We start from the raw sequence: 12,846 nt of genomic DNA, 5'->3' as shown, positions 1-12,846 counted from the left end.
TCCGTAGAAACACGTTCGCGACAAAGGAAGTGTGGATGAGATTTTGTTACCAAGGAAACACAAGTGTTCTCGGTTATCAACAGCTAGGCACGGAAGGTGTTACTTAAACTAACAATTTTTTTTATTAAATCAAAAATGTCCTAATAAGATGCACAATTTTGAGGCAAAAAGTTGAGAAAACGTTAAGGGAGCTTTCGTGAGACTGCGGCCTAAAACAGTTTTCAAAGAAGCCGAATGTTGATCTTAATTTCTTTGTTAAATTCGCTCTTATTCAAGAGCGAAAGCAAATATAAACCCAAGCACACCTGCCTTGGTTCTTAATAACTTTACTAAGAAGTTCCAAAATTACATTTCAGGACCTTTTAGGACATTTCAGAACTTTATGTTTTATTTTATGTATTAAAACATGCAAAGAACTTCTGCAGCATAATTCCATTTTTTCTTAATCTTTTCATTCCTTATTTTATTTATTTAACATGTCTTATCTCTCCAAATGAGATGATACCCGTATGTTCGTACTGGTGTATTTACTTAGGGATATCATTCAGGGGAGAGTGTTTAAATAGATTTATTAAAAGCGGGGGCAAAGGTTATTAAATTTCCTGCATTTTTACTGGCTAAATGCAGACAGTTCAGAAGCTGATAACCGTTGGAAGTAAAAGCCTCAGGCAAAAAGTCAGCCGAGAAAAGTTGTCCTGACCTGAGTGGTAACCTCTTATGGAGACGCACTTTGCTCTCGACCCGCAGAGCCCAAAGGACGTCTGCACAAAGAAGGCTACCTGAATGGGCGTCCAAAAATCGCTTCGTAGTAGTATTAACCCAAGGAAAAGTTCCGACACTTACTGAAATACAAATCAAAAAGGAGCACTTTATTGCTGAGTGTTTGAAAGATATAGAACGAACAACAGGCCACGAGGAGCAAGACTGTTAAAGTGACTTTGTCGATCGACTTAACACTTTTTCACTTTTCCCCAGAAATGTTCTCCCTTGTTCACTCACTTCTCCATCATATTTACAAAAAGGTTAAGTTCCACGTCTACCTCTTCGAGTTTGCATTTAAAGCAGAATTAATAATAATAATAATAATAATAATAATAATAATAATAATAATAATAATAATAATAATAATAATCATGGCGGCGAGTAGGTGAGACGTGTCTTATCGCTCTTGATAAAATTCGTTCCAACTGAAAGTAAGCCAAGTTCAGAGCACTAAAATACATACAGAGAAGTACGGTAAATACTTGTGAAGTTGTCTGGCGGACTGCAGGACAGTTCGGTGTCTCTGAACCAGCGAATTTACTTAGTGGTTTAGTTTTGATTTTGAGTTTATCAATTTTGAGACCAGCATGGCGAGTAATGGAGCGCGGGAGCGACTTCAGCTAATAAACGGAAGGATAAAGTGGACTGAGACAGCGAACAGTGACATTCTGGAGTGTAAAACGCAGGCCCAGATATTGGTAAACTCGGAAAACCCACCGCGCTTTGACAATGGGAGAAGAAAAGGCTATATGCGGATCATGAAAGAGCTGTGGGAAGAGGAGGGCTATGGTTATCTCAATCTCTTGGAGCAGAATCTAAGGGACCAAGCGACAAAACTGGAGAAAACATTAGGGTATGTTGGACAGAAAATAAGCGAAAGTATTGCAACAAGAGAGCGCGGAAGGAACGAAGAATCTGTCGAGTGTTTTCAGAATGCAAATACAGAAGACCAGAATTTGCATATGGAAGAACGTGGACCTGTTCCGGATGAACAGCCTAACACCCTCAGCTCAGATGCACGCGAGCTTTTAGAATCATCGGCCTATTTTTACACTCAGATCCATCCGATCCATCCACAAGAGTAGAAGATCGAAGTGGCAAATAGTTTACGAGGAAAAGGCGGGATCCATTCGGAAAAAGATCTCAATCGCCAAGGCGGAAATTGACCGCCTGAAAGAAAACTGAAAACTGACGAAAAGAGAGAAAAGGAATAGAGAGATCCTACAAAAAGAGTGCAAAGTGTTATCCATACCTTCACTTGTGAAATACATGGAACGACAGAAATGCGCGCTGAGGAAGTTGAAGAGAGCTTTTGGTAGGAAAAAGAAAAACAAAGAAGCGAGGGTTATAAACCAGCAGTTCAAAGATGATGCAGGGCAAGTGTATGCCAATATGAGAGAGATGCTAGCTAAAGTATGAAGTATGAGTATGAAGGAGCCAGTGGAAACACTTGTGAAGAGGAGAGAGAGAGGTTTCGTAGTATCGAAGAGGCGAGTTCGTTTTGGAGAGGATTGTGGGAAGGAGAGGGAACTGGGAATAGTCAGGCTACATGGCTGGAGGAGGTGAGGCATGAGATTTTTAGCAAAGTCCCGCCATCAATGGATGAGGCCTGGACACTAGAAACCGCTGAAGCAGTAAGTGTGTTGAAAAGAAAGAAGAATTGGAGTGCTTCGGGGCCGGACAAGCTGGTTAATTTCTGGTGGAAACGCGCGCATGCGCTACACGAGGGTGTAGCTCGGTCATTTGAAGCGTTCACGGGAAGCGATCATGAGTATCCATCCTGGTTCGCTGAAGGAAAAACAACATTAATACCAAAACCGGGAGAGTTCACCAGTAACAATCAAAGACCAATCACTTGTCTGAATACTTCTTACAAGTGGTTCACTTCGTGTCTGCTTGGTCCTACAGATCAGCATATCGAAGAGCATGGCTTGATGGAAGGGTCACAGAGGGGTGCTAAGAAGGGCTGTAGTGGAACGGTAGGTGACCTATTGATTGATAGGGTGGTGACATTGGACTGTCAGAGAAGAAGGCGTAATTTAAGTATGGCATGGGTTGATGTGAAGAAGGCATACGACTCGGTAGATCATGAGTGGTTAGGTGAGATGATGGTGCTGCATAGGTTCCCAAAGTGGTTGTGTGAGGTGATCTGTAAGATGAGTAAGAGCTGGAATACGAGAATCGTGGCTAACACGGCGCATGGGCAGGAAGTCTCTGAGCCGATTGTGTTTAAGAAGGGTTTACCACAGGGAGATGCGCTCTGCCCAAGGCTGTTTACGATCTGTTTGAACCCTGATGCCTGGAAGATTAGCGCCACCGAGGGATACAAGCTATTTAAACCGATCAGCGCCAGAGTAACTGATTTGTTGTATATTGATGATCTCAAGGTATTCGCTGCGTCCGAAAGTAAGTTGAACTGTGTTCTGAAGTCGACACAAGCTGCTATGGAAAACATCGGACTTCAATGGAACCCAAGGAAATGTGCAGTTGTCCATATAAGGAGAGGGGTCCACTCCCAGGAGAGTTCCGGAAGAGATATAGCTGGAGAAAGGCTACCATCTCTTGAGGAAGGCAGAACGTACAAGTTTCTGGGCGTTCTTGAAACCTTAGTTCAGGAAGAGAAGATTTCACTTGAGTTTGCAGCAAGAGAGTACCTGCGCCGATAGTCAGTCATCTGGTCCAGTCCCCTCTCAGACTATAATCGGGTTGTGGCATCTAATCAATTTGCCCTGCCTGTGTTGGGTTACCTGATGTGGACTCAGCACTGAACGGTTACAGATTTGAAGACCATAGAGAGGGAAGCGCGCAAGATTATTGTGGAGAACGGCGGGAAAACACCCTAGTGGCTCTACGTCCCTGTTGTACCTCCCAAGAGAAAAGGGCGGGAGAGGCTTACGTGCGATAGAAACGGAGTATAAAGTGACCAAGATCAAAGCAGCGGTTAGATTGTATGAGAACAAAGATCCGGCTATGGAAATGGTGAGGTAATTCGAGGAGAGAGCTGAGTCACTGGGGCATAGTTCGTTAGTTAAAGATGCTGCAAAGTTTGCGGAGGATCTGGGCGTCAAGTTACACCTTAATCACCCAGATCCTGTATGTGCTATGAGCAACGGGGGGATCATCCCATCGTACCGTGTCAAGGAAGTATTGAAAGAATGTGTGGAGAAGAAGCTTGAGAAGGAAGTACGTAGACTAGAATGGCAGGGAAAGTTGCTGACTGAGAGGAAGTCTGATTTACATCTGTGCAAAAATGAGTGTTTCAGTTGGCTGAATAAATGGAGATCATGCCCCTCGCACACTATTGCCAGTGTATTTGAACTGTACGAGCAACTGTTGCCCACAAAGCTATACTCTAAGACACACACGAATGTGAAGTGTAGGCTGTGTGGTCATGTCCAAGAAAGTGTCCCGCACATTCTGGCCGGGTTTTCTCCACTAGCTCAAAACAAGTAACTATTTGGTCAGGCATAACATAGCTTTAAAAGTCCTGTTCTACGAGATCCTACGTGACAAAGATCTTCTTGATGAAGTACCACCATGGTACTCGCCAGTGATGCCAAGCCGCTTTACAAGTCAGAACAAGTAGAAGCGTGGTGGGATGTACCTGTGTATGCAGATCATCAGGAGGTGCGAGCCAACCGGGTCGATGCGAGGGTTGTGAATCATGAGAGCAAGAAAGTCATGACCATAGAGATGAGTTGTCCATGGATTAGTAATCGAGAGAAGAAGAGCGAGGAGAAAACAATGAAGTATGGTCCCTTGAGATGGGAACTGAAGGAGCAATATAATAGGGTCTGGAAGGGTATTTACGGGATCCGGGATTTGACCTTAAAATGGTGCGGGATTCGGGAAAACGCAAAATATCCTGACGGGATTCCCGGATTTGACTGCTCCCCGGGAAGCGGGATTCACCAAAAGTTAGGTACGGGATGCGGGATTTTTTTGCCTATCTGTCTTTCGTGAAAACCGAGAAGCTAATAGTGGCTCATCTATCAATTAAATTTTACAAAAGTTACTTTCTGCATGTTTCCGGTAATAGGCTGGTGTTTTGTCTGTCAACGGACGCATTGATTAACGATTTTTACAGTATTTTACAATAAAACATTTCACAATTGGCTAATCGGTTAACTCTGGACGTACCTCAAACTCGCATGTTTCAACCATCAGGGCCCAGTTGTTCAAAGCCTGATTAAGCTAATCCTAGATTAACGTGAACTTTGATTCGAGTTTAATTACTTATCAATAAAGATTCTTTAAAATGATTTTTGGCTCTCAGTTTTGACTTAGACTTTTCTTTACCTTTAGCTTGAAATTAGGCTTTGAAATCACTTTTAAAGAGCGAGGTGAAAACCTTGACTAACTTTTAAGCGTAGATTAATGTTAATCACCTTTCGAACAACCCGGCCCTGATCACTGGAAGCAATGGCAGCGAACAGCGCGGAACCCGTTTAGACAATTCGAGTTTTGGTGTCCTATTATTTCACAACAGAGTCTGGACAAACTTCTGGGCAGCCGATTCATAAAGGGAAATTTAATGTGCCAATCTCAACAGAGAACCATAGAGAATTAAACATGTTTAAGCGCCACCTTCATGATTTTACTGGCCTCGCGGATATTGCGCTGAGCAAAGGCTTGGGGAGAAGCCTCGACATTTCAACCGCGCGAGTGCATTAGTAAGGACATCGTTAACATCGAACTTCTCCCTTTTGTTTATCAACGGTCTGATTAAAAGAACAATTCTTGCTTAAATGAATCTTTTAAGTCCATCTTCTCTATCTATTCACTGATTCAACACACCAGTGCGGTTCAAGTATGTTAAGGCTTGGCTTAGGCAAACCAAAAAAAAAAAAAAACAATTGCAACTCTACAGAAATTAATTGAAAAACCACCAAACTTGGTAGTGAGCAGAAGTTGATGACCTTAACTCACTTCTAACTTCAAAACTTGAAATTATATATCACATGACTTCTTTATAATTGATTTCTTTCCCCAAAGAGAACATTGGAAAATGGGCCACCGAGTTTATATATACTAAATATAAATTGAAACGTTTCTCTTATTGTATGGTTAAGGAATTGTATAACAACAGAAGTCACGTGCATTATTAATCGTCGTAATAACGTTGAATTAAAACGAAAACCGATTCCATTCAGGGCATATTTAGTGACTTTGTGGTAGAAGCTACAAACACATATGCTGATCTTTTAGTCGCAATGAACTTTGCCTATCTGACAAGATCTTTTGAATCCTACCGCTCTCGAAACGCTTAGAGAGAAACCATGCTGATGTCCACTCTTGGTTTCTCCGAGAATCTCTGCATTCACTGCTGTTATCAGGCTTTGTAATGATTAACTGACCATCCACACCCCAAAACATTAATGAATAGTTTCGGTGCAATACTTTTCGGCTGCTACTGATGCAAGTTAAAAGGTTGGCTTGGAATTTTTTAAATTTTCACTTGAAGATAAACCACATTAGGGGGCGTTGTTCATCCACCAGCTGTTGGGAGGCTCACTAAGCTAAGCATAGAGGTAACGGGAATCTTCGTAGGTCTTCTTTGTTCACAAGATACTTCTTCTTCCGTCATCTATTCTAAAACTGTTCAATTGACATCAACTCTACAGGTATCCTTCAAATCACGCCTTACTTTATAGTGTACTAAAAACATGTTTACGACTGTATGTCAACCAAGGCCAGGTGGTCCCTACCGGAAATAAGAATTGGTTTTGCCAAAATACACCAACAGGAAAGAATAATACAACTGTGACCCTGCATAATCTTGACGAGATCAACGCTCTTCCCCGGCTCAGACGCCTGAGCGAGAATACAAGAGATTACTGACAATGCATCCGCCAGTTACTTAAAAGCGCTTACCTTTCTGGGCGGTAGTCAATTTTCTTTCTCAGTGTTTTACTTCAGATCGGGCTCCAACGTAGCTCTTCTGCTCCAACTCTCCTTACAACTTATCCGCTTTTACCCACTTCCTTATATATGTGCTTCTTGCACGCACAAGTGGTCAAAATTATGGTGCATCACAATGTTATCTTTCAATGGATCAGTGGAAAAAGGCTAACCAGTGACTGATAGATCAGAAAAACAAGTCTTATTATGTAAAATTCATAGATGGTATCGATCGTATTCATCTGATATAGAAAATTACCCTGACGTGAGGCAAGTTTAATAAATAAATAAACACGAGTTTTACACGTGCAAACGAAAATAACAAGAAATTGACCATGTACAATTTTACAAAAGAACGCATCAAAAGGAAACACGAAACCACAATATCTTACAACAAAAACTAATGTCCGCGCCCTGGGCATATAAAAAAAATTGCAGGATAAAGCTTACTAGGGTCTTACCAGTACACGACCGAAACAATAGGCCTTATCACGGTTTTTGACGCCATTTTGACTGGTAGGCAAACATGTCTGTATATGGAAATCCGATGTCAAATAATTTTAATAAAACATCGCTTCTTCATCGCCTCTCCTAAAGGTCCTGCTGTATGATAAGTCACTTAGCAGTTTTTAAATCACTCAAGTATTATATTTCCATCGTATCTAAATAATCAATCAAATGAAATAAATTACATGCACGAAAACGGGATGAAAAGCAAGGTCACCAAAGCGGCACGTTTATTTTCTGTTTACAACCAACTTTTCTGTCAAACTATTTTCTCCTACAACAAACGAATAAAAAAAATTCCTCTAGTTTACAATTGTGCTTACTGAACATTTGCACTGAACTGGTTACATATAAAATGTCATATATATGAAACAATAAATCATATATCATAAATGGACCACAGACGGAATTTATATTCAAACACGCGCAGGACTATCTTCTCACTGTTTTTACAGTATTTGCAGCTGTTGCTCAAGTTGGGCCGCACACTATACTATACATTATGCGTTTACTTTCCACCACAAAAATGCGCCACCTTAATGCTATATTTCTCTGACAAAAATGTACAGTACACCCCGAAAAGCTCGGATAATGCTGTTTGTATATCTGTTTATTTATACTTCATCCAGTAGCGTGTTTTCATTGTAATTACAGCAACGTACAATGAAATAACACTAACATCGTCTCCAATACAGCAACTCGTCCCCAGTTTAGTAATTATCCCGTTCATATTCTTGCGAGGCAAGGTTGAGGACTACTGATAATTTGAAAACTGTGAGGCTTATTTGATCAAGAAAAAATATTTCGTACATGTCAAAATTCGGGCCATTTTTATGTTTAAATTTGTCGTTGAAAATGTGCTCATCTCTAAAACACTTTTACTACAATAAAAACTTTAACTTTAAAATTCAAACACTCCTTGTTTAGGATGCCGAAAATGAAAGAAATCGTTCACTCGTTTCTGCCAAAAAGCGCGAGTCCGAAAAATTTTACAGACGTGCCAATAATTAAACAGAAAAAACTAACCCCCAAACGTAAGAATTCCTTACCCCCAAACGTCACGTCTCCTTATTTCGAAAGAGACATTACCGTCAGCCGTTCGCTCCGATCCGTGTTTCACGATCCCGTCCAACAGTCGTGTTTATGCGACGCTTAATCTTCCTGACTTCGTCTCTCACTCTAACACTTCGAACTCCTACCTGAACCCACACGACTGTGATTAACAAAATAAATTATGTTTATATTCATTGAAAACGTAATACGCAAACACTTTTTAAACCAGATCAGTAACAGAACCCGATCGAAGAAATCGGGAAAAGCGGAGAGACTTCGTGCCAGTTCAAGTTTAATTCAAAGTTAAGGAGTCCTCTCTGTCAGGCTTCGATGAACATCGACGCATGCAAGGGGGATAATTTACAATGAGCAATGCGTCCCAGTTTATGCCTTGTAACTCCACGTGGTTTTAGTAATAGACTTTTACGTTTGTCTAAAATCGAAACAATGTACACACATTTGAAATCAGACAAAACTAATCGCTTCATTCGGAATATTTACGGTTTCTCACAAGGCCGTAAATAGTATGAGGCAAGACGAAGCACACATAATTTCCAAATCAGAAGATTTTTGCGATTGTGTTCTGACAGCTAAAAGCCCAAAAGGTGAGTGAATGTAGGGGAAAATTGAAATCATTCGAGAGAGAAATTTGTTCAATACTAAATATGAGTGTAGTTTATGAAAACTGGTTCTTCAAATGTATGTATAAACTGAAATAAGCAAGGTATATAAAAACACTCAAAGTCAGAATGGGAGCAGGTGGCTTGTCAGGATACATGTTTGGCCTAATATTTAAATTCATAAATACACGGAAAGATGCTTTTAGAATGGTTTGGTCATGTTTTTTATTCTCAGTTTGAGATGCGGTAAAATTTCTATTGAACACTGGCGCCTATTTATCTTTAGGCCTCAAGAAGGGGACTTGTTAGAGAGACCGGGGCTTAATGGCCGGGGAGCTTATATCAAATCATGAGATTTGGACACAACCCTAGATAAGAGTTTCCAAAATGATATTACACATCTGACTGAAACATAGCACTAATGGATTGTGTATCGCGAATTCAAAGCCTTATTTTGCATTGACTGATATAAACAGTGTATACTCTTCTAAACAAGCAAAGTGGCCCGTTAGCGTGAGCTAAATGCCTTATCCTTGCAGCAGGTGGGATCCCAATTATAGGTGAATTCCTAAATACACAGAAAGATGCTTTATTATTGGTAAATGGTTTATGTTTCTTCTTTTTTTAAGAGAATGAATCCACTTTTCTCGACCATCAGTTTGAAATACATAACGAGAATTCAGCTAGACGAACAAATTTCAAAACGGTCATGACTTTGGCATTTGCCTTGTAACGAACTATTCTAGCTTTCACGCCTGACTCAATACTAATTCTCATTTTTTTTTTCTTAGACGACTGGGCGCCAACTTGAATTTAAGCCTGCACACACATTAGATGGTAAGCGCCTCAAAGATTACAAGATTCGGATCGATGACGTCATGGATGGCGATTTCTGTGAAACATTATGCGACATGGAGCCCAACTGCATTAGTTACAACTTGAAGAAAACGCCGCGCGTAATGGCAAATTTGGGTGCGAGCTGAGTTATTCAACCTTTCAAGGGGAAAAAAAAAACAAGCTGAAGCCAAATACAGACTATATTTACCACGGAGCAAAGGAATACATGAGTACTGGTAATAAAATTAAATTCGTAAAATGTTTGATGAGAGAACGTATTAAGGTTGAAAAAAGGAAACATTTAAATAAAAGACAGGAACTCAAAGGGCTGGTTCACACGAGCAGCGCAAACGCAAGCAAACTAACAAGCTTAAGCGCCAACGCAAGAAATAGAAAATTTTCGTTTCCTTGAGATGATTTTTGAAAATAGTTCATCAAAAGGTATTTTTGGACCAAATATGAGCGATTCATAAAATTGGTTGTTGACGGCGAATTCTCGATCCTTACAGGTAGCCGCTCTTCATTATTTCAAGTGTTTTCTTACAGGCTGTAAAGTAAACGACAACATTCAATTCTCGTACCGCAATAAACATCATGATTTCCATGACTAAAGACGGATGTTACAAAATAACATTTCATTGGGAACTATAAATTTTGGGAGTTACTTTTCTTCATTTCTTCTTGGAAGTAGAAAACGTGACGGAGATGCTATATCAATTACGTTGAGGAGTTAATTGCGACTTATTAAAGAGGAAATGTAAACAGCCTGTCCACCCACGAAGCTGACATCATTTAGCAGGTACTAGGAAATTCTATTCTGCGGAAGATATTTGACCAATTCGCAGCTGCACGCTCAGTCTCTTATCGTCCGTTATGGCCAATTGGTGGCTAAATACTCTGGCCTTTCTGGCTAGTTTGAGCTTACTTATATTCGCATTTGTGGTGGCAAACTCTGACTTCTGTGGGGTTGTTTTTGAATCTCAACTTAGTAAGTAGACTAAAGCTAATCGACCTGTTATGTCCTTTCTTCGAATTTGTCCAAAAGCAAGGATGAAATCATTTTATTTCCTTTTCTTAACAGACCATGCTCTAGTTGGCTACGGCATGAAAACGGCTGTTGTTGATGACGAGTTCGAATGCCAGCTAAAATGCATTGCCAATGACAGTTGCAAGTCTTTTAACGTGCACTTGAGCAGTTCCAAAGCAAACCGCCGCATTTGTGAGCTAAACAACAAAACCAGGCAGATGAAACCAAAAGATTTCAAACCAAAGAAGGGATCGATATACTATGGCTATGTAAAGGTAAGACTAAGCCAAAATACCTACGAGTGGTCGGACCTTGTCCTAACTAATCAGGGACCTAAAGATTTGAATACGCCTACGAGAGACAAATTCCAAATATCAAACCCCTGAGCACGTCCTCAGAACTCTTTCTCTCCCTTTTTCTTTTTCCTGATGCTTATCAAGCAAGTAAGGAGACTGTAGAATCAAGATTGGTGCAACAAGTGATTATCTAAAGCACGCCAAGCAACTAGATCTTGACACCGTTCAGTTTAGTGTAAACGATAAACCGGTTCTGATGTTAGAATTGCTGAAAGTAAAATCATTACAATAAACCAATTGGTTTAGAAGCCCAGCGAACGAATACAGACAGGCGTCATAATCCAATAATTCCTGTTAGGCATTCAGTGGCCTTTTTTCATTTTTTCGCAGGTAAAAACTCATCCATGATCTTGGAAATGGCATTAAATTTGCGTAGTTTGGCGCCACTGTGAATTCAGCACATGAAGAAAACAGCAACCTTGTACGCCATGAAACGTTTTTTTGTGCCAAACGTTACTGACTGAATATTTTTTTCTGGTACTGACCAGTCTATGCTTTAAACGCGAATATTTTATGGACTGCTTGCGCGCTCCTATGAAAACAAAAAGAATTTAAAACTTATTATTTCAGATTATTTATTTAGCTTTACGGTGAAATGTTTGAAACGTGATGCAAATTTGCATGAATGTCTCACATATTGCAATTCACTTACAACACAGGTGTCCTGTATTGACAATGGCCGACAGCGCCATGGACAGGGATACGCAGGGAAAAAACACGCTGGTGAGTAACACTTCTACATTCATCTTTAATCTTTATATTTTGGGTGTTTAGGTTTAAACAAAAAAATCCTCGCCTGGCAACCGTCAACCTCATTCCCAGTTGTTTTTCTTCGCTTCCGAAGAGTGCGAAGATTTCGGTACTAGATTAGGCAGCCCTAAGGGCCTGTTCACATGGAGGTGGGGGACCCCAGGTAGGTGAGGTACCCCGCTTCGGTGGGGTTACCAATCTCTCCATACAATCTCTCTTTATTTCTTGATTGCGTTCACATGTGAAGTGGGGTACCTCACCGAGGCGGGTTGCCCGGTCAGCCGAGGCGGGTAACCCGCTTAGCTGGGGTGAGTTTTCTCCATGTGAATGCTGGAGGTGGGGTGGGGTGATGTTCATCCGGGCAATTGTCTCTGAATTCAGTACAAGCGTGGCGAGCTTTTTCGCAGATATCACCTTCAAAACATCGACAACAATGCCATTGAAGAAAGTTCTGAAGGAATTGAAGGTGCATTTGTCGAGTCTGATAACCAAGCTGGTCTACCGGTCTTGGATGAAGGTGAAGTCGTGCCCGTAGAACAACGAAACGAAAAGTGTCTTCCATCCGCCATCTTTATTGGTATATGTACTTAGCGACCATGCGGTAGCTTTTTAAACCTCACCCCAGCGCCCCGGGGTTGCATGTGAAGGCCTTTTTTTTCTGACCCCGGGTAGATGGGGTACCTCACCTACCTGGGGTCCCCCACCTCCATGTGAACAGGCCCTAAGTGAAGTGGCAAGATTGAAAATTGAAAGCTTCAGAAGAAGCTGTAGACAGTTTGTGCTCAGGGCGCCTTTAATATTGTTACTTATATGTTGAAGTTTTTTTTTTTTTATTGACAATATCTATATTATCCTTACAATACGTACAAATAATACTTACAATACACTAGGATACAACGAAAGAAAAGAAATAGAATTACATTCACTACTATGGCTTGCTTATTTCCGTTACATCTTACAAAGTACAAAGAAAAGTAATATACAGCTCTAGGTCACAAACGTTTTGTCAATTAAAGGTTTCCATTTATTGTAA

The 12,846-nt window shown here is 40.7% G+C and overlaps 2 protein-coding genes and 1 pseudogene across 2 annotated transcripts in view; 2 read left to right on the top strand and 1 right to left on the bottom strand.

The window, feature by feature from the left end:
* The window catches only part of LOC146484565 (uncharacterized), a 46,816-nt gene that overhangs the window by 3,749 nt on the left and 30,221 nt on the right, over window positions 1-12,846 (bottom strand). The gene's annotated exons all lie outside the window — the stretch shown is intronic.
* Window positions 2,442-4,745, top strand: LOC146484568 (uncharacterized; annotated as a pseudogene).
* The window catches only part of LOC146484567 (uncharacterized), a 13,773-nt gene continuing 11,246 nt past the window's right edge, over window positions 10,320-12,846 (top strand). Inside the window, exons 1-3 of the mRNA XM_085104702.1 lie at window positions 10,320-10,668; window positions 10,762-10,982; window positions 11,723-11,786. Coding sequence (XP_084960828.1) covers window positions 10,554-10,668; window positions 10,762-10,982; window positions 11,723-11,786 — 400 coding nt within the window. The 5' untranslated portion in view covers window positions 10,320-10,553. The remainder of the gene's footprint in view (window positions 10,669-10,761; window positions 10,983-11,722; window positions 11,787-12,846) is intronic.

Source organism: Pavona decussata, unplaced genomic scaffold, assembly GCF_977016875.1.
Source record: "Pavona decussata unplaced genomic scaffold, jaPavDecu1.1 SCAFFOLD_32, whole genome shotgun sequence".
NCBI lineage: Eukaryota > Metazoa > Cnidaria > Anthozoa > Scleractinia > Agariciidae > Pavona > Pavona decussata.
The sequence above is the reverse complement of the archived record's forward strand: the minus strand, read 5'-3'. Positions and strand labels throughout refer to the sequence as shown.